We start from the raw sequence: 23073 nt of genomic DNA on the forward strand, positions 1-23073 counted from the left end.
CAAATATTGTAATAATCCTACTGTCCCTTCTTAAGGGCATCTATAACAAATACCTGTGTGCATCCATTTGCAGTATCATATTACAGAAAATCATACAGTCAATGTTTGTTGCCATCCTACATTATGTGTGTATTCGTTTGTTTTCTTATGTATTGTTTGTAATTCTAGGACGAGTACGAATGTTACCTCAGGCTGTCCACCTCTTGCATGGGCTACTGGAGAACGGACACACGGTCTACATACACTGCAACGCTGGAGTGGGCAGGTCTACAGCGGCAGTCTGTGGCTTTCTCATGTATGTTCTGGGCTGGTCGCTCAGGAAGGTGCAGTACTTTGTGGCATCCAAGAGGGCGGCAGTCTACATTGATGAAGAAGCCCTAATTAGAGCTGAAGAGGACTTCCATCAAAAATTTGGACACATTTGCTCTTTGACCTGCAAAGCTTAGACGGATAAGCATCTCAACCTTTACAGACCAGATGCAATAATGACAGAGGGGCAGAGAGTGTGCTTGATTGATCGAAGTATAGGTGCCATATTCTAGGAAGCCCTTGACAATGTAATTGATCTACTGAAGTGATAATATGTTGGTGACCTAAAGCAAGTACTTTAATGTATAATCCAAATGATGACTGATTAATAGTGACTATTTACTTTGAATTGATTTTGACTATTTGAGTGAAGCAATATCTTTTCATCTCGACGAACTTCCATTTGAATGTGGCAGTTTTTGTTCACTGATGGCATCAGCGGCATAAGTGCATTTTGCATGGATTGGATTCTCCATTTTTTAATCTATCATTGACCATGACAGGCACTCTTGAGGGCGTGACATTTTCCCCATGTCAGTGAACTATGGCGACATTGCAACAAATTGGAAGGAGAAGACGGCAGAGTAACCTACTTTCCCCGGTGAATGGATTTATATGGGTTACTGACCAGGTTCATGAAATATAAAAAGCGCATGTACGCCAATGTACTATACAAGTACATCATGAACTGGTTTTTCTTATAATGTTGCACATTCTGGCACAGCAGTGGCTTTGCAGCTCTGCAGACAAGTAACAGGGGCTGTTTTCATTCCACTCAGTAGCAGACATCAGAGGAGGGTAGGCCAGACACCAAGGCATTTAAACCAGCTTCCATGTATATCCCAGCAACGATCTATTAGCACACTGAGCTATCCCAAGGAAGTAACTGTAAATCAGTGACACACACACATGAAAATCCATACAGTGTACATGCTGGCAGAAATACTCTTTGTGCATTAACAGTGAATTGTGAGTAATTGTACAAGACGTGGATCAGGACATGCATAATTACATGCTTCCCCGTACATCTACATCATGAGTGAGTGGGCATACATTGAGAGGTCAGTAGAGGGATTACATATGTGACTGCTAATTGTGAATGATTCTATTGTTGGATTAAGATGTGGCGAGATCTGAAGTTAAGATATTGAATATGATAAATTGGCACATGGAAAACAATTTGTACCCTGAACCTTAAGGATAGAACCTCTATTTGTGAAATTGTTAAATAATATAAGCCTGTGGGAGGGTTACCTGAGCCAGTCAGAAGTGTGGGCATTAACTGGAGATATTGGCCTCCATATTAATACTTCTCAGCCTCATTGGCCGTGCCTATCTCTCCCCATCGACCTTCAGCAGTTCTGCCCCAGCTCCTGCCTCACACCCGTCCCACACTAACCCCATGCCTCCCAGATCTCCCAGATCTCCCTTTTTACTTTTCCGTGGAGGCCATGTTTGGCTGTTTTGGTTTTATTTTCTCTCCAAACTGAGTATTTTCTGACCCCTTTACATTAACACAGTGGTTTTTTGTGCATGTTTAGCGATCACAGGATTCGTCCCTTTAACAGTTGGTATAGCAAACAGGTGAAGACTAGAAGGCCACATCAAAAGGTACCAAATGAAATTGAAGAGGGTACCATGAACCATTAATAGAAATCTATTTTCACGCACTGTTGTCTGTCAAAATACATCTTATATGGGCTATTTCGGAGCTGAGGAAGATGCCTTCAAGCGAAGCTGCATTTTCTTTCAGTTCAAATAACCATGGCCATATGCTTTATTTTAAGGTGTCGACCCCGTCCATTGAGTGACTGAAAATCTAAACCTGCTTTATGAAGATACACTTATGACAGCAATGCAAGCACACTAAATACACGTTTCTATTAGTCTCTGGAGGATAGCTCATTGGCAACGTGCCTTGGGAGCAAGACGACACGGAGCAGCACGGGTCAGCGCGCGTTATAAATGACCTATCATGTCATATCTTTATGCTCTTTCGTCATGAAGAGGTCCTTTGATGTTTGTTGTCAGTAAAGCAGTACCATTCAAGTCACTCAGTTCAGGAAACATATATTTAACAGATATAATACATTAATCGTTGGTTAGTGAGGCATCACCTTTATTGAACAGGTCCATTTTTGCAGACAGAACTATTGGGCACACCACCTGGAAATTGATATTGCCCTTTACAAACATCCTGAAATCCAATGGTTTATTTTTTAATGTGAAAATCGCTTACGCTCACATTTTCTTATGATAATACTGCCAATTCGTAAACCTTCTCCCACTAGTTTGTGTGCTGTGGTATGTGCTTGCTTTGTGGCTGCCTAACCAATTAAAAACATGCCTTTTTCACCCCACCCCTTCTTTCACTACACGACACTCACCTCACTGCTGCATTCATCTTCCTAGCTCCATTCCTTACATACTGATGGATGCTTACATTCCCTGACAGACACACTATGATACTTGTTTACGTATCTGTCCTCTCCTGGGCTCCTCCTCCAATAGGAGGGCACTCGTATATGCCCATGTCTTCATAAAACACACATTTTAGTATACAAATTACTTGACACCGATTTTGGAGGTAAACAGGCCGCATTTTATTACAGAAAATCCACAACGATTATTACGGGGTCCCACAGGTCTTTACATCAGGCATCATCGGTTACCATGACCTTGACCATAGCAGGTCCCGCCAGCTATACGAGTGGCCTACTGGCTGGCCGAGCTGTCCCAGGGTTAATTGCAGAATCCAATGTCCATCCGGATAGTCCAATGCCCAACCCTGGGCTAAATATCCATCCGATGGGCAACCCAAATGGCCATCCTCACTGTCCATGACTGCTTGGCCTAGTGGACGCAAGTGGACCCCTCAACCCATGTCCTGGGTAGCAAATACATAGTTCCTCTTAGTTAAACATTTTGGTCATGGTCCAAACATTTTCATAATATGTTGCGTAGGTCCTCTTCAACAACAGGCTACTACTGTCTGACAGCCCTCCCACCAGTGCTAGGGTATAGGCATCCATGAATACCCCAAAAAATCATGAATGAACACATCACAACCTTCAGCGGAGAGATGGACACCATCTCTGTGAAGAAACTCTGGGGAGGAAAGTCTCTATGCCTAAAGCTGCGTAGCCATGGTGTGCACATGAACTTTGCCAATTCCATGTTCAACTTCTTTACTGATGTGTTCATCATTGCGGAGCTCGCTACCTTTCCCAAATCCTGCCCCTGGATCATCTCAGACCCAACTAAGACCGTACCCCCAAAATGATGCACTCGGAATGCCAAGTCACCCAAGATAAATTCACTAACACGCTGCCTGCCCCAACTAGTCATGTCATTATCACCTGTATGCAGCACTAAAACATTGAGGCGAGGGAACTGACCGACGTACAAAGCCTCCAACAAAACTTCACAAAGCTGTCTAAGCTGAAGGCCCTCAGCTCCCAACCAGTAACATGCAAATCCATCATACATGTGCTTGTCATGCCACAGCGGGTCCCTCAGCCTCGCAACCTCGATACAAATGAATGGCCACATATCCAAGCAACTTTTGGCATGGGCCTCATTCCTACAAGAATACATGCTGAGTTGGTGCAAAGCTTCCTTAATGCTTGACCATTGGCCTAAAAGCAGGACTAACATAGAATTGAAAACATTCAGACTTCAATCGGCCTAACCGCAGGAGTGCCTTCGGGGGCAGACCCACACATGCAGCTTCGGTGGCTGCCCTATGCGAAAGGAGTGGGTTGTGAAACCCTTGCTAGACAGACACAATACCTGGCACGCTTTCTGCATCACCCTTGTAAATCCTGCCCTTCCTCAGCTATTGCCCCCTATGAATCAGATCAAACACATCTACATATTCACCTTTCCAAATGTTTTCCTTAACCTCACTGGTCAGATGCGAATATAAGCTACCCACTTGGTGATCGCAGAGGGGCAACACTACTAGACGAGCTTCCGATAAAGACGCATTCCCCTCAACCCCCAACTGCGACTGTGTAGCTGCTGCTGGCTCCTGGCTTTACCGGCCCATACCTGCATAGGGGAGGCTGGGGCTACACTGTGGGGAAGAGACAGTGGGTGCAATTGAAGGGGAAGGGACAGGGGGCCCCTCCACAGATGCCCCAACCTGCGATACCCCAGGCAACAGAGGAACACTAAACTCTGGTACTGGCTGTAAACCCCCCATTCCCAATGCCTGCCCCAGTGCCTGGCTCAGGGTGCCCCCCAATCCTGCAGACATAATGGCCCAATTGAAAGTAGGCAAACACATTGAACCATGGCTGAGGGGCATGAAGGAGACCCCATGGGGACCCCCAAAAGAATTTGCACCATTCCAACCAAACATTGCATGCAGAAATTGTACTCCCTCCCAGAACGGCTTTTGTGGCAACACCAGCGCCCCCTGAGTTAAACTGGGAGTCACACTTTGCATAAAATCAAGGACAGGAGACTCACTGACTGGCCTTCCCATGACTGGCGCTTGCACCAGTTGCCCCATCCGGTTAATTTGTGGTACCACTGGCTGGTCACCTGGCAGAGCTTCAATTGCTGGTGAAGACTGCAAAAACTATACCGATGGACCAGCCAAATGCCCTTTTCTTGTCGCTGCCGCTCCACCAGACCATCTTAGTTTCTTTGCTGGCATCTCAGTGCTGCTTCACAGGGCTTCCTGCAGCACCTTAGACTGCCTCACTCTAGCAGCTGGTGCCAGCCCTATAGATAAGGGGTGTATAGGCCACATTTACTCCCTAGAAATTGACAAATACTATATAAAAATGGGGAGTAAAAATACTTCCTTGGAAAAAGACAAGTTTGCACCCCTGCTTACACCCTCAAAGCTCCATGGATATGTTTGGACCAGTAGAGCACGTAGTACCACATGAAGAAACTACTATTTTAACTGCCCAATTGGAAGAAGTAAACATTTATCTTTGAATGTGCATGAATAACTAGGTGCAAACAAAACATATTGCACAAATATTTCACTTTTTCAGTTAAAACATTTTTACTCGCTTATAAAATACTTGCATTGGGAATCAGACTTACATTTTTTACTCCCTAAATAATAATTACTTAAAAAAATAGGGAGTAAAATACTCCCACTTCCAAATTTTATCTGGTGCACTGCCTGGAACTCTTGCAGGCAGCCGCTTTTCAGGTGCTTTTACCGCCTCTGTGCCCCCAACTCACATGTCATGGACTGCTTGCATGCCCTTCTCCTTGGCTTTATCAAGAAACGTAGCCATCAAGATTAACTGTTCACGCTCATATTTGTTACAGTGCACTGTTGTTCCAGCCTTGCTCTTCTTGTTAGCGGCCATGACTTGGGGTCACCTTTGCTTAAAGCGTCATGCAGAAATACCTATGGAAAGCATGGAGAGGGTACACCATTATAATTAAGACTCTCCATAAAATGCACACACAAATTAACTTGCCATCACTTCATTGCCATCCCCGGGACATTGACCTCAAAACGAAAATTCACCTCTGTGCAGGAGGCTTGCCCTACTACACATAAGTAAAGCGCAAAACAAATAATGAACATTGTGCTTTGTGTACATCAACAGTGCCCCTTGATCATGTCCATGGCTTGCATGGCCACCCATAAAAAGTGTGCAAAACACATAATAAAGATTGCGCTGCCGCATTCAAATTGTGCAAAAGACAGCTGTGCAACCAGTGTGCGCCACTGAGGTGTGCACGAGGCCCACCCGGCAGCTGGTACTCCTCTACACCTACCCAATTTAGAGCACCCTGCGGCTGTGTGCCACAGCAATTGAGTTTTCCTTTCTGCTAAACTCCCTGCACTCCCCATTGGGTCTCCCGATCTAACTTCAAACAAGATCGGAAGAAATATTGCAACCCAGGGACTGTCTCAAAATGACGGACCCCAGATACTCGTCCACCCAATCGGATCCCCACATAACGGGGCAGAGAAAAATCCCCCCGGTTTCTGGTTGAGGAAAGCACTCGCCTTACGAGGCATGAGCAGATTGCCCGGGACATCAGCTGCTCCTACGGATCTGTGTGCCAACCGAGCAACGCATGCGAAAATCTGCCTCATCCGCAGACGAGGAAAGCACTCGTATAAGAAAGCATACAGACATTAGACCCTACAGTGAAGGACAGACTATCACCACCCCATTAATGAGGAAAACAAATTCTCTCTCCCACTTCTAGCCATCACACTTACTTATTGAAGTGCCTTGGACTGACGCAACCTGACCTCTGCTCCAAAACCTCTCTGACTGACGTCACAGAGCGATAGGATCCTTGGACTTCCACCTGGGCACAACCATCTGCTAACTTTATTCAGAAGGTGTGGGATGGAGGCGGAAAAGAGGAGAATGCTGCTGTCTGTCTTCTTCTTGCTGATAGATTTTATCCATCATCATTGATTTTTGGATACTGAGACTTGAGCCTCATTACTCCATCTTCTCGGGTTGTGTATGTAGTTGTGGGTTAGGATTCTTCATGGTCTGTGTGAACTTGTCACAGTACGGCTGGTTTCACAGGGTCTTCTTAGTGATGGGCTGCAGGTAGCAGTCGAAAGGGTTTACAGTGGTGGTAGTGAGTCTTCTTATCAGAGGGTTTGGATTTTGATCCAGTCCCTGGCAGAAGTTCTTACTGAGCTTTGCTAGACGTTCGTCCAACATCTCGATGTCCAGTTCTATTTCAAGGTCAGCTATCCTTGTGAAGAGTGGAGCCCCAGACAATATCAGCAGGTCCCTGTTCTGGACTATTTGAAGATTCTTCCGGTGTCGCTCATGGTAGGTCATTTATGCTGGGGAGGCGTACGTCAGGGTAGGTCTGATAATCGCCTTGTAGACGTTGATCTTTGTCCGGAGGGGTATGGACTTGTCTTCAGGAGTGGGTACAGTGCTGCCATCTTTCCTGTTGCTTTTTGCTCAGTAATCTCGATATAGCTTCTCCAGTTGAGTTTGCTGTCCAGGAGGGTCACACCGAGGTAGCGGCTGCTGCACATGTGCTCCTTGATGTTCTTTCTTGTGAACAGCGTGGCAGTTGTCTTGCTGGTGTTGAGTTCTATACGCCAGTCACTGTACCACGTTGAGATGATACACAATGAAGCTTGCAGGTTCTTCGCCACTTCCTTTTCACTGAATGACTGAGAGGTGACTGCAACATTGTCTGCATACAGTGCCAGGTGTTTTGGAGATCTGTCGGGATGTCGTCATTGAAGATGTTGAACAGGAAGGGTCTGAGGTTTGATCCCTGTGGCACGCCTGCTCGGATGGGATGTGATGAGGACATCTCAGACCGCATGGCGACATGAAAGGGGCCGCCTCCCAGGTAGTCTGCAATCGTCTTCAACAGGTAGTTTGGAAATCCTAAGCCCATCATCTAGTGCAGCGGTCCCTTGTGTAAGACTCAGTCGAATGCTTTGCGACATCCAAGAAGACGATTCCTGTGGCCTTGTTCATGTTGAATCCATGGCTGATGGTGTCCACTACTCTAAGCAGCTGATAGGTTATTTCAAGCTCCTTTCGAAGTCCTAACTGTTCCTTTGCTAGTAGATTTCTTCAGGAGGCAAAGTCGCTGAGTCGATCGAGAAGGACCTTCTCCAGGAGCTTCAATAATCCAGAGAACAGGCTGATGGGGCGGTAGATCCCAGGGTCCCTCAGTGGTTTGCTGGCCTTTGGGAATACAATGACCCTTGCTTCCTTCCAGGATCTTGGAAGTACTGAAGCCTCATGCATGCATTGAAGATCTATGTGAGGTGTTCCATTGATGCCGGCCTGGGGTTCTTGATTGCCAGTTTGGTTATTCTGTTGCACCTTGGAGCCTTGCCATCGTCAACTTCTCTGCAAGTCCTGCTACCTCAGAGCTTGTGCACTCCTTGATATATTCTGCTCCCATCCCGGTTCGGTCTTCTGCAAGATGCTTCTCAACTTCTTCCACCACTGCGTCTGAGAGCCTGCTCGCCTTGTCCGGGGTGAGAAAAGTCTCCAGTGTCTCGGTGAGGACCTCTACCTTGTCCTTATTCCTGCATGCAAGGCGGTTTGTCCCTGGTTTGGTGGACTTTGCTCCTTCTTCCCAGTCAGGCAACGAGTCATTCTCCATACTGAGTTGTCCGCTCATTCAGCTTGGCTGTTGCGGCCTCCCACTTCTCTCCACAGTGCTGTCTGATTTGCTCCTGTGGTAGTCTTGTGAGCACGTTGTACTTCAGCAGGAGATCAGGCGTGTAGAACTTCTGCCACTGGCGTCGGGCCCGGTTCTTGTCGGCGATTGACTGCTGGATGCCTCTCGGTAGATCATAGATGGAACTTTGGTTTGTCTTCTGCTTTGGAACGCTGCTCTTGCCTGCCTGACTACTATCAAGAAGTCTTCCACAGCCTTGTCAATGTCTTCCTTGGTACTCAGGGGGTTTGGTGTGACTCTGCTGTTCAGCTTTTCCTTGTAGCAGCTCCAGTCAGTTCTTCTGAAGTTGTAGCTCTCGGCCTGCTGGTAGGTTTCCATCTGATCTCCCACAGTGATTCCTACTGGGTTGTGGTCCGAGGCCAGCTCTGCCAGTGTTTCCAGCTCCACAGAGCGTTGCAGGTTCTTCAGTAGCACGATGTCCAGCACATCTGCGTTGTGACTTGCTCCACCTGGGGAGTGCGCGGGCTAAGTCGGACCTGTTACCACACAGTTGTTATTCCTGGAATACGCCAGCAGTGTCTGTCTCCTCTGGTTGGCTGTCCTGGAGTTCCAGCATCAATGTTTGGCCTTGAGGTTTCCTCTGATGATTGGCGGAACAGTGTACTCCAGCAAAGCATACAGGTCTCCAAGGTCCAGCGTTTTGCTTTCGGAGGGCAGTAAGTTGAAATCAGCCGGAGTCGTCCCGTCGCAGTCTTGACTTGCAGTCCAGTGGCTTTGATGCTTCTGAGGGGTGGTAGTGCAATCTCATGGTGGTCGATCACCATCTTCACTATCACTGCTGTCCCCCCTGCTTTGGCTCCTGCTGGTCAGTTGGTCCGGTGCACTCTGTGGTTCACAAGGCTCAGCTTCTGATTTCCTTGCAGGTGGGACTCTGACAGCAAGGCAGCACTCATCTTTCTCGTTTCCATCAGGTGAAGAGTTCTTCTGTCTTCTTCTGGATACCTTTGGCATTCCACATCACAGTGGCATAGCTGGGTTTAGATGCCATGCTGGTTTGTTTCTTCACACAGCAATAGGCTCAGGATGAGCCTTGCCACCATCGTCATGGTGGGGTTTATGTTCAGCTTTGCGATAAAAGCTGCAATCTTCACAATGATGGTCGTCCAGTTGATGGAGCTCACTGTTCCCTCTTCCTGCACTGGGGTCGCAGCTCACGACAGGTTGGGTGGTGGATTTAAGACTCCAGCATAGCTCAGCCTGGATGTGGTGGGTGACCTCTGGGTCTTTGCTGGGCCTTGGCCTGCTGGTAGGCGAGGGGGGTTGTTCCTCTGCGTGCATTTGTCTATTTTGAGTTTTGGCGAGGTGCAATGCCTTGATGTCATTGGTGGTTTCCGCTGCGCCTCTACAAGTCATGTGCAGTGGTTGCTGAGTTCTGTGGTGTTTGAAATGGTCATGGTGCCCTCCTCTGCTGCTCATCCTGCTCTGTTCAGGGCCGGACATCCGCGGTAACTGGCAGGGTGAGGTCCCTTGCAGTTGGCACAGGTTGCCAGCTCAGTTCGGTCTCGGGGGCAGTGTTGTGATGCAAGGTTCTCCCCACATCGCACGCAGCGTGGCTCCCGGTGGCAGAAGGTGTATGTGGTGCCGATGCGCTGGCAGTTGAAGCACATGATCGGTCCTCGTCTGCCCTTTGGTACTTCTGTGGTGACTGTGCAGCTGCATAGCCGTGTGATCTTTGTCAGGTCAGCTGGTCTTCCATCACTGGTTGGTGCCAGGGTGGCAACAAACAGAGGGAATTTCCTGCTCTTGTCTGTCGGTGAGGTCAGCTGTACAATGCTTTTCGCTGGGAGGCAGTGCTCTGTAAGCTCCTCTGAGATGTCCCAATACTGGTGTTTGCCGGGAGACCACGGATCACAAACCTCACTTGCTCCAGTGGGAACGAGGTCCCGTTCGGTGAAGGCACCCATCACGTTCCTGTAGTCATGCACCTTGGTGAGCGATATCTTCTACGTGCTCACCATGAGGCTTGGTCGTGAAGGTTGGTTCAGCACACAGCTCTCTGAGCAAGTCGACCAGGTACTTGTGAGTCTTCAGGCTCTTCACAAACACTGGTGGGATCCAGATCTATTTGGGTGGGAGGGACATCTGCTCGACCGCCGTGTCACCTGATTCTGTAATTGGTTCTTCCTGCTAGTGCAGCATACTTGTTGCTGGTGCTCACGCCTGCAGCGGATGGTTCAGCCAACTTCTTGAACTTTAGTGGTGATGCTGCTAGTGATGCTTTTACATAAGTCTTCAGTTTGTGACTGACTGTTTTCATATCTTGCATATCGTCTTCAGTGTCCTGGAGGTGCAGCGTCTCAAACGTCCATGCAGACATTATAGCTCTAGGGGAATGGAGAGTAGAGAGGAGAGAAAGATAGAAAAGTGGGAGAGAAGGGATGGAAAAATGGGAGAGGAGTAGAAAGCAGGAGAGAGGGGTCGGGTAGAAGATGAGAGAAAGAGGGAGGATGTAAACTGCTCTTTTGCCACCCTTTGTAGGGTCTAGTATTGCTCTTATCAGAGCAATTTGGTTAGCTCTTCTTTACTCTGAAAAGGGTCATTTCAAAGTTAGAACAGCTCAAGCGTGCCCTAACAAGGACAGTTGGGAGGTGCACATGGTGTGCAACAGCTATTTGTGGGAGGTAAAGCAGGCTTCAGAGCTTTGCTGTGCCCACAATCTGCAGTCCTTAAAGAACTTTCCATGCCGCGAAGGTTGCTGATCAATGCAGGAAGCGGGCTCCCAGAGCGCCACTTGCCGCCACTAAATGGAGGCAGAGAATGCTGTAAGGCCTTTGATGCTGCGGTTATGAAACACCCATTTCAGGCTCACTGTTGTCATCCAGCTGCCACAGTTAATCGATCAGTCCTGAGTCCTGTCCTCTATGTGTGCTGCTGAGAGCACGGGCTGATGTACTTTGTGTGTGCTCACAATCCACCACGCAACAGTAATCACAGGGCGAAAAGGGCAAAATGACTGTGTCGACTAGAGGAGGATGCATGGACTCACCTGGCTTAAATACCTTGACCCCACCGGATGCAGGTATGGCAGCCCCTCATCTGTCCTTCTGCAACCCACCCCCTTTGCCTCTCCCAGAACCTCCCAGTGAACACCAAGGCCCCCGCCCTGGCCCACAAGGCACCCCCTAATGGCACCTCTCTTGTCAGGCCATGGGGGCGCCTCCAGGATCCTTCTGTTTCTTGCCTTTAGACTCAGGAGCATGAAACTAAAATCTGCCATGGTCCAATATTCCTCTTTTCTTTGAAGTACCTGGTATATTTGGGTGCAAAAGACAGGGACACTTTCTGGGCTGATCTGGAGATTAGGGATGTAACGGTATAACGGTATACCGTTAAAGATACCGTGAACCACTTAATTGAACAATAATAACCGTCACATTGTTTATACCGTTCATACCGTTAAGTGTGCTTTTCAATCTGATTGGTAGAGGCTGCAGTAAGCAAGTGCTGCGCAGACTTGGTCTTGCACTGTTGGATGTGCCGTCTGCCAAGTAGTTTCAGTTGGAGCAGTTTTTAATGCCATTCCATAAACCACACGTGCCTGACACAAAATCAATATGTTAGCAATAGGAAGAATAGATACAGTGCCAAGAAGGAAAAGGGTTTACTTTGGGGTGGCGGCTTTGGGGTTTATATATTTATAATGGATAATGTTCTCTAAACATATGGCAATGGGGGATTTCCCTGGTTCTATCATTGAATTTACATATAATAAGTCACACTGCGAAATTCACTCATCTGTCGGTATTCCCTGCTGCCATACCAAAGGGTAACATGTCTGTGATTTCTGAAAACCTTTTGGCCCGCAAGTAAACTAAAGGCTGTAACGTAAAGAGAGAGTGCATGTGTGTGTGTGTGTGTGTGTGTGTGTATGCGCACAAGCGTATACTACCATCAGCCTCCATTGATCTGTGGCATGCAGGTTATCAAGATGGCAACATGTTCATCTTCACCAGTAGCCAGTAGGGGAGCAAAAAGTCTAAATGACCACTTAAGAAAAGCTATTTAGTTTGCTTTGCCAGTTGCAGCAGGGCCTCATCCCCCTCTCCACACGTGTGTTTGTGTTTGGTGGAAGCAAGTCATTTCAGTGGAAAGTATGTTGAAAAGCCCAATTCTGGCCCTGGGTGCATGGTTTTGTTTGTGATGATAAATCTGTCAATGTATGACCTTTTAGAAAATATTTGTTAAGATTAGTTAACTCCACCTGCTATACCGCGATAACCATGATATACCGTCATTGGGCAAGAAGGTTATCATACCGTCATAAAACTAATACCGTGACACCCCTACTGGAGATTAGACTGTGCAGAGATGCTTAGAGGTTTTGTCATCTTCCCTGCAGCAGGGCCCGGGGAAGGAGGGGGAGTTTGTCTCTGCTGTCCTTCCACACAGAAATAATGTTGCAGAAGGGGGCAACAGATGTATGGAGATATGACGATGACCTAGTCAAGCCCAGAATGTTCTGCACCCTACTGAATGTGCCTCTGATGAAGGGGTACGAGCTAGTCATCTTCTGTGATGGTGCAAATTTAGACAAGGACTGGTTGAAGGTTCCAGGCTTCTTTGCTTCAATAAAGGGTTGGTGATCTGTCTCTCTAAACTGTGATAATTTGTCATCACTGTGTCATGTGTGTTTGCTTTCTCGTGCTACATCTTTATCTAGAGAAAAGCTATGCAACAAATGAATACATAGTTTGTGCGTCTGGGACTGTCTTGAGGCCTCAGAGTTATCTTGCAGCTGGCAGCATGACCTTACACATGTGAAACATATCTAAATCCGAACATTGTATAAGGTTTCTAGCACTTGTAAATATATTGAGACTGCATCTTTGTAATGTGTTTTTCATTCTGACATCTATAATATGTTGATCATTGACTCACAAAAAGAAGCCACGCCGTGGGCATTTTCCTTCATCTTCTGCTTCACTCTCTGAGGTTTCTTGCTTAGGGAATGGTGTAAGGGACTATACAGCCAGAAGAGCTTGACTGGCTGGATCTATGCCTCAGATGTCTGTGTGCAGCCTGCTGTCATGTGTTCATGGGACTATTTCAAACATGTGGTCCTTCTTGGGTCGATGGATTGGATGCTGTTGTATTGAGTATCAATCAATACAGTACTTGGAAACATGATATATTCAACATAATGCACTCTAAAAAGACCTTAGAGAACCACACACCAACTTATTGCTTTTGTTTGGGCTGATTTGATGATCCTGAATCTGATGAGACTGGCTATTGACAAGACTTGATGCTTAGAAACAATTTGATGCTTAGAACTGTGAGTAATTCAACTTAAAACACTCTCGAAAGTCATTGAAGCACTACAATCTGATTCGTTATTTCTGGTTGCTCTGACCTGATGCTTCTTGATCTGATGGGTCTCGTTACTCATGATCTCCTGGGGGTCTCATTCTGACAATCCTATGGCCCAAAGCCGGTTTTTCATCCTGGGGCATGAAAGGCCTATATTGCTTCTCTTCTTGCGATGTTTCAGAAACCGGTGAAGGTGAAATCCAATCTGGTATGGATTGCCCCCTGAGCCTCTGTGTTTCAAGGTGGTGATTACTCTGGGGCTGGAAGTGGGCACACGGGTGGTCTCACAGGTGCAGGGAGGCCCAGCTCCCTGTTAGATTGCCTAGGTCACCCAGACTTATTGTTGTTGCAGAGCGGGACACAGTTGACCGCAAGGGCGGGACACCGTCATGGCCCATCTTAAAAGGGCAATACTCTCGGGAGTGTCACACATAACACTTCTCCTTAAAAGGGTAATACACTTGGGAGGGTCACACATAACAGTGATGACGTACTATGTGAATAGGCTTGGAGGCAGGGGAGTCAATGGGCATATGGGTGTCTGCACTGGACCTTCCTTTTTCTGCCACAGTTCCATCAGACAGGCCTCCTCTTCACGCATTATCTTTAGTCTTTCAGTCGTTCCTTTGACCCAGGAAATGAGCCCAGCAAAGTTGCTGGAAAAGTCGGTTTGGTGGGTTTGCTGCTAATTGGACCATTAGTACCACTATCATTTCAGTATTTTCACTGGACTCGGCAATCTTGGGCAACCCGTGTGCCACTTTGTGCTCCAGAAGCACAATTGCTACATGGGATACTGGGGCTTGTTTAAATGATTACATGAGGAATGGAGTAGTTTGGATCTGTGTTCCTCTGCAGAGATGGTTTCCCCTACTCACTTGATGAAGTAATCCACCTTAGAACCCCTGTATTGGGTGCAGCATCCAGGTATATTTGTGCCAGCCCTGCTCTTTTGAGTTTATTGAATTTGAATATTGCCTTTTAAAGGTTCATCTTTTTCCCTACCAAATTGCTCTGAGCCCATTTTTGTTGAGCTCCATAAATGGAAGTTGATCTGGCCTCTTAAGATCCTGTGCAGTTTAATGGGAGAGGATTGGTGTATATATCTACAGCTCCCTCTGGAGATTGCATATGTGATTCCTTTGGTTGCCAATTTTATCCTGTTGCCTTACAAGATGGACCACAAAGGGTTCACACAGAGGTTATCCCAGTGGCTACTCTGATTTATACTCTGGCTATATTGTGTCCTGTAGTTATTATGATAATAATTGTTCTTTTTATAACGCGCTTAATACCCAAGACGGTTTCTAGGCGCGAGCCTGGGATTCAAACCTATGTTTTTAGGCGTTCTCTTGCTTGCCCCTGAAATATCCTCCCGGCCCAGTGATGTGTCTGATGGGTTGATACAGGCTCATACTGTAAGGCATCTTTGGAAGTGTGCTCTCGGACTGCAAATGGAGTAGTCCACCCTTTGCTTTTGCATGTGTGTCTAGGAATTGAGGGACTTGCTGCTATATTGTTTGGGCTAATCTAGTATTTGGTAAGTTTCTATCCGCTTAAAGAATGGTGCCAGTTATTGGTGGATAGGGATCCACTCCTAACCATCCTGATTCAGAGTTGTTGAAGGGGATCTGTGGATCACTGATGGTTCAAATGGCAAGGGTTCTAACCATTTCCTTGTGCTATCTTGAATTCTGATCTGTTTCGGCAGGGGAAGGCTGCAGTGTTCTAGTAAAGCAACCGAGTGGCCATGGCTTGGGTGTATAATAAGCAGTACCAGGTCATTTTCCATAGAGGTAGGGCTATTATTGATAATTGTGGATCTTATTCAGAGGAAGGAGCGTGCAAAGGAATATGACCTTCCTGTTTAATCCATGTCTTCACCCATTGTATATCTCTCTCTCTTTCTCTCTTTATATCTCTCTCTCAACAGCCTGTCCCCCCTCATCACGACCATTTGCATATGGATTGAGAGTTTTTCTGTGGTCATGGTGCCTTCCCGCCCTGGCTGCACTAGCTACTGTTGATCCGCAGGTTGGCAGAAGGATGGTAGTAGATTTTTCGAAGGTCCTCTGCTGACATCATACATGGACCTAGTGGTGTACCTCATTGGCTTCCCCTCGGTTGGACACCATGGGGTGTTGCTTCAGCTTCAAGGATTGACCAGAGAGCTTTTACAGTGATGATATCCACATTGGTACATCTATGATGAGTGTTGGTTTACCTTCAAGCCTGGGTGTGGTGGCAAGTTAGTCTCTGTGTTTTTAGTATAGAGCAGTTTTGGCTGGTTTGCATAGCTTTTCTCTTTTAAATAGAAATCAATTAATTGTTGAGTTGATAATAGCATGTTAACCCTTGTTTCGGGGGCAACATAATGGCCCCACCGTGTTAATAGACAGGAGAGGGTTACACCAGCAGCACCTACGTTCTTACGGAGAAAGTAATATCATAGGTGATTTGCACGAATAACTAAGGTGCAATTCTAGGGTAATTCTTACAGGTAGCATAAACTGCTGTATATAATGTGGCTAGCAGGTCCCTTAATAACGTATACATCAAACATTTACATTGGCTAATTCAAACAGCAAAAAATGCTTCTGAGTAATTCTAACTAGAAAGTTTTATTTCATTAAGTCAGCGAGTTCTGGAGAGTAAAACTTATCGGTGCGCCATAACATTTATATAAGAGGATCTCTGTTGATGTGTTTCCCATTACACCACGAATTCATTAAGGGGCATCTATGTTGTGGTTTTAAAAGTAAAAAGCATGAAAAAAACAGCCTGGCTGAATTGCTAAATCCCAGGGAATGGTCTGGAATTTGACAACTGAACAATACCCAACACTGTTGTAATGAAGCATGTGAGGGCAACTCCTGAGATGATGCAATGTTGCATTTATATAGACACCAATATCTAATCTAGAACGCATGTGTGGCCCCTCATAGATGCCAATTAAACAATACACTTCATCACTGCTGCAACGGAGGACCTGAGGGGCCCCTTGGAGATGATGTAACAAACGCTAGCCTAGAGCAGGTATTCAGACATTCATGGGATGTCAGATTGATCAACATGGGGGTACCCCCCAGCTAACGCTGAGAGAGAAGCACCCAAGCCATGTACTGAATCACACCTTAATCCACTGAGACACCTTGGCAGACAACCAAACCCTGTTAACTTCAAAGGGAGAGCCAATCGTCAAGAAAAGTTGAGCCTTCCTGGACTTCACTGTAGATAGACATTGATCATAAAACAAACAAATGTTGGCTTTAAAATATGGGGGCTGGGGAATCTCTCGCCTCACATTACCTATACAATAAACCGTGCACCTAAATCCCCAGTTATATGTCACTCAGTAAATTATCTGTAAAATCGCAGACAACCAGCCTATTTATGATGTGCTCACCACTTCCGAATGTTTTCCTAACTGACAGTAAGCCATACAATTGCAGATTTTACAGGCTTTTGCAATTTCCTGTGGTAGGGCACCCAGTCCATGTCTAACAGAAGGGAGTTCCAGAGGTTTATGTTATGTTATGCTAAGCAGATTTTAAATACTGCCAAATCACCACAATAGCTGTCTCAGAGCATGTGCCTTGTCTGAGAAAATGTCGCATATTTTGCCTTCAACCAGGGATTCAGACAGCAGAGTGTGACAGGGAAAGGAGTCCTGGTTATTTTATGTTCATTATTTATACTGCGCACCAAAAAGGCCTGTAGACATACGGGTGCTGCACTGTATATAAGATGTTAAATACAACAAGAACAGATAGACAAACAATTACAAGCAAGCCAAGAAGCACATAGACAAAGAGATAGTCTGGGTGTGCGCTACCTAAATAGTAAGGTTTGTAAATTGTTTTTAAAAGGGTCCTGCGATTTCATCTCTCTTAGATCGAGCAGGATTGCATTCCATGCTCTAGGGAAACCTGCGAAAAAAGGCACTTTTACTGACCAGGGTCAATTTTGACCTTGGCAGCACCAGAAAATTGGTATCATTGGATCTCAGTGCTCTCAGCACTGGTTCTCTCCTCAATGTTTCCACCAAGTACACTGGGCTGATCCCTGCCAGGCATTTATGTGTTATCAACAGCAGGCGGTAATCTATTCTGGCTTCAATAGGTAACCAGTGCAGCTTTTTCCTAGCGTCAGAGATATGTTCTCTTCGTTCTAGTCCTTCTAGTGCTCTCGCTGCACTATTCTGGATTACCTGTAGTCTGGCACAGCACCTTTACAGTACTAACCAAGAGACTACTACAGTAGGCCATTGTTGTGCTAATGATAGCCCTGGTTACTGTCTCACAACTATTTTTAGTTAGATAAGGCTGTATCTGTGATAATAATTTGATATAGTATGCTCAACTAGAGATCATTTCATTTACGTGGGATTGCATATTTAGATTTTGGTCCAGGTATGTACCCAGTGTTTTCACCTTCTGTTGTGTGGCAGTCCTACAGCCTGCAACCTGAAAATGTCGATACTGAAGGCACAACTTAGGTAGTCTGATCCCTATACCCATCACCATCAGATCTGTATTATCATCAATTAAGGCTAGGCCGCTTTTTACCATCCATGCCTGGATCATCCTAAACAATTTATTGATGTAGCCTGCATCATCCTCCTACACCCCAGATAAGGGAATGACGTACTGCATATCATCCACAAAGTTTGTAAAATGCACTCCCTTATCTTCAAGCATCTGAAAGAGTGGTACGGGAAAATGTTTCACAGTGATAGAGTGATGATGATGATGGAGTGATGATCCATGCAGTCTTTAATTCATCGGGCACATGATTCTCCTTAAAGGACACATTCACAAATTTAGTAATGGACCCTATCAGAGATGGCATACAGGCCTTAACTGCAATTGCTGGTCAGACATCTCCTTTACAGCCTGTTGGTTTGAGTTGCATAATGATGTTGGTCAGTTCTGTTTCTGTGACGGTTCTAAACCTAACTGTCTGCACGTGTCTACCTGCATGGGCTCACTTATCTCAATCACCATGCTTTCTTCCCCTTCCAATAAATCCAGTGTACTCGTCTTAATGTTTATGTTTTACTTAATCTTATGGGGCTTAACTATTATTATTTTTATTATTATTTTGTTATTTATTGAGCGCAGATCTAGCTTCGACAAGCAACGTTGTGCTTTACAGAGCTTTTCACCAATACAGATACATAACAGAGCACATTACAGAGGTGTACAACATTACATATGCATAACAGAGTGCTTTTCAGTGGTAACAGAACAGAAATACAGCGGGGGGTAGGATACATAGGGACACAGAAGAGGGGTACAGCTGTACCGGGGGCAGGCGGCGTCTAGCGAATCAGGTGTCGCGAGAGTGGCATCTTTCGTTGGACCCTCATGTTTGTTTTAACAGGGGTTCTCCAATGCCTTGAGAATCTTAAATAGTTAATGTGAGTCATGCTCTGCATTGGCTATCCTTGTGTCATACATCACTTTTTTTGCTTCAATAATGGCTAATTTGTATACCTTTGAGGCTGTGAAATATACTTCCTTAGCTTTGCTTGCTCCAGCATGTTTCCAAATATTGAAGCATTTATTGGTGCACACTTTAATCCTCTATAGCTCAGGTGAATACCAAGTATTCACTTTTTTTACATGGCAATAACCTGATCTTTAATGGAGTGATTACATCTACTGCTTTAGAAATAGTCTTTTGGTGAACGTTTACTATATCATCCACCGTTTCCAAATTGACTACTTCACTTGTCAACAGAGCAATCCAATCTTACATTGCCTGAGGAGAGAGTTTCCATAGATTCCTAGAAGTTATCCAAGTACTATTTACTGGGGTTCTCTTTATTCTCTTAAGAAACAACAGATGAAAATAAAACAAAGAAATTGTCTGACCAAGGGCATGGGGATATGGTAGGCTCACTAATGGAGATGTTATATGTGACCAGCCAGTCCAGGGTGTTAGCCTCTATGTGGGTCGTCGTGTTAATTTGTTGACTAAATCCCATTTCCCTAAGTGATGCCTCCTTCCCATGGCAGTATGTTATGTTATTTTGCATTTTTCATTTATATAGCGCCTCATATACCATTGGTATGGTCTGAAGGCGCTAGTAGGTTAAACGCCCTTGGGAACCAAATGGTTGGTATCTTCTCCAAACCCTAAATTGAAATCTCCCAAAAGAACACATTTTGCTATCAATTCAAGTATAATTATAATTGTTCTATAATAACACGCTTAATACCAGCGAGTGGTTTCTAAGCGCGGGATCATGATTAGAACCTGGATTGCGCTGCATTGTCTTGATTCCAAGAAAAACGCATTGCCCCAAGCTATCCTTCCTCTCCAAGTATATATAACGTAGCATTTCCCAAATGATTGACAAAATCCGGCGTATGTGTTGAGGGTCTGTAAATACGAACCAAGTTTACTGTTGTGTTGTCATCAGAGCAAACTTTAATATGTAACGTCTCGCAGACTTCAGAACCTGCAATTTCCACTTCCCATACCTCTAATTCAGCTCTTTAAATGAAGGCTAATCCACCCCCTTTCCGTCTGTCAGTACGTGAGATATTATAGCCTACAGGAATGGCCAGGGACAGAGAGGGGCCGGCTGCCTCGTTCAGCCATGTTTCCATCTGGGCACACATCTCCACATCCTGTTCAGTTATCTAATCTGCCACTTCGATGGCATGTTTCACCTGGGATCTAAGGTTTAGTAACATAACTTCCAATTATTTTGTTCTTCAATTGTCAAGACTCCCTTCAATATGCAGTTTTTCATCACTATTCTTTGGGTCTAAGTCTCCCCCCTTGTCGTGACCATTGGTCCTAATACCTGGACTGAACCTGGAGGCTAAGGCGTGGCGATTAGGAATCATCTCCAACTCAGTCTCAGCCACCCCACTCTTCAACAACAGGGGCTCGGTATCTGATCATGTGGCTCGACAGAGAGGTCAGAAGGTCCCAATACATTTGAATCTCTCTGCACCTCAGTAGGAGTAGTCACTGTGCCATTCAATCTGGCTACTTGTGAGATACTCCCTGCAAGATATTTTGAAGTATCAGAGACTATTAAATGTGGGGCATAAACTGACATATAGCATGCCAATATCTTAGCCCGGCGACGGTGTACAAATAAAGGCAGCGGGTTAAATATTTCCAAATTATGTATCAAATTAGCTGTTTCTATTTGGATCACCTCTAGCGGGTGCATTTTAATATGCTCTGAATGCAAAAAGAGCAATAGGCAATAAGCAGAAGGTGGTTTACTCTTACCAGCAACGATAAGAGTGGCAACAGAACAATGGACCCACACAGACCGGTTTACCGCTGACGCAACTCAGTTAAAATAAGAATCGGTAATGACTGCTGGGTAATGCAGTCCAGCAGAAATACATGCAATGGTAAAACACACAGTTTTCAATAATGCTAAGAATTAGGCTGGGGCACACAAAATGTCTAAAAGATAATTTAAGAGTAAAAAAAATATAATCAGTAAAATTTGATTTTCTCTAGTGTTTCACCAAAATACAATAAAATGCATGAATGAGCACAACAATAGCACAGTGCACAACAATAGCATGGTGCAAGATAAAATGGTGCAAGATAAAATGATGGTTAAGAGGGTGAAAAATGATGGGCAGCAGCTAAGGAATGTTTGGAGGGGAGGGACTGTAATCGTTTGGATGAATGTTAGGATGAATGTGGATCCTTAAGGAGGACAATGTCAGTCATGAAGAACGTATCATGTATATATACTTTGGGTTAGTTCAAATTCAATTATCTATGTGATGTAGTTTCAAGGGATGATATTTATGTAATGTTGTTACAGTGTATGGTTGAGGGATGGGCTCAGAAATGGCTTGAACCATCTAGTTTGGCTGGTGTAGACCTGTGACCTTGTTTGTTGCTAATGTAAGACTGTTAGTCCAACCTGGATGGTTAATTACAAGAGAACGGCCACGCCTGCTTAGGAGGAGCTCTTCAAGAATATACCATATGGAAGTTGGAATGTGGTTGAAGAACATAAGAGGAAGTTTAGTAAACAAAGCATCTAGTCCTGGACATTTTGTAAGATCCTCATACCACAGCATCTACTTCCTTTGGCCTCTTTTCACCAAAAGAAAACAATCTCCAAAGAGATTTCCTCTCAGCCTCAAATGACAAAATGTTCTTCCCTGAGGCGATCCCTCATCTTTCAGTCATCAAAGAGTCCTATCAGGTTGTATACTATGAATCGGGCGGCACAGTCCCCTGTAGACTTGACTTCAACACAGGTCCAGCAGATGTCCAATTAAAATGACCACTGAAGTTATATTGCTGCTTAAGTAGGGGGGGAAAGATGAGGGCTGCTAGATCTCCAATTCCAGTGGGCCACAGTTCATGCTTTTCCTGAGTCAGCGGATGATGACCCCAATGCTGAGGATCTTTCTTCTCATTTACTTCATGAGTTTCCCTTGACATGTTTGCCATTTAAGATGTTTATTTCTCTTTGGGTGTTGATTCTTGTTTTGGGTATGGCTACTTCCAGTTTAAAGTGATAAGCAATTCCCAGTGCTTGCTGTTGGTGGAAATTGGGCCTCTGCTTTTTTCATCCCTGCAGTTACATGCTTTCCCAGATATGCTTGCTCCGAGGACAGGCCTTGGATTTCTGCTTACAGCTCCCATTGAATTCAGAGAAACCTGCAGGGCTTTTTTCTTTTTTTTATTCCCTCGTCGTCCTCCTTTGTCACAGAGGGCCTCCACCTGTTTTTACATTGCAATATTGTTCTGACTGATTGTGCTTTTGGGGCTTTTAGATTCAGAATCTCTGTTGGCCCGGTTATTCAAGAAGCCTGCCCCTCTCTTCAATACTTGAAAAGGATGGTGTTTGGCCACATTTGTGAAACAATTTCTAGTCCCGTCTGCCTTGTCTCCTATTGTTCATGGTGGTTTGGCAAGGGGGCTTACTACCTCTTGGCAGTGTTCCCCATACTCAGTGTTTGTAGGATGGACTTGTTGGCCTCTCCCAATATTTCTTGATTGCTCATCTTAGGTCACGGGTTGGGAATGGTTCTGCTCCCGCTTGTGTGAAGGCTATTTTGAGACTTACTCTTTCTTAAAGAAGGTATTTTTCTATTCTGTAGCATTGTATTCACTGCCTATTTGCAGTGTCTTTATTTTGTACTGTTTTTAGGGTATATGGATGGATAAAAATTGAAGTTTATGCCATTCGTATTTCTTCATTACTTAAGGAATGGGACGAGGAAGAGGGACACAGAAAATGTCTTATTTATTTAGGGTAATCAC

The 23073-nt window shown here is 45.3% G+C and overlaps 1 protein-coding gene across 2 annotated transcripts in view; it reads left to right on the forward strand.

Moving 5' to 3' along the window:
* Nucleotides 1-23073, forward strand: part of EPM2A (EPM2A glucan phosphatase, laforin) — a gene marked incomplete at its 5' end in the record, with an annotated part of 1251062 nt that overhangs the window by 815324 nt on the left and 412665 nt on the right. The window contains 1 exon segment of one of the 2 annotated variants that reach the window (XM_069606722.1): nucleotides 169-13087. Coding sequence (XP_069462823.1) covers nucleotides 169-446 — 278 coding nt within the window. The 3' untranslated portion in view covers nucleotides 447-13087. 2 annotated transcript variants of the gene reach the window in all.

Source organism: Ambystoma mexicanum, chromosome 4p, assembly GCF_040938575.1.
Source record: "Ambystoma mexicanum isolate Mex_15411 chromosome 4p, UKY_AmexF1_1, whole genome shotgun sequence".
NCBI lineage: Eukaryota > Metazoa > Chordata > Amphibia > Caudata > Ambystomatidae > Ambystoma > Ambystoma mexicanum.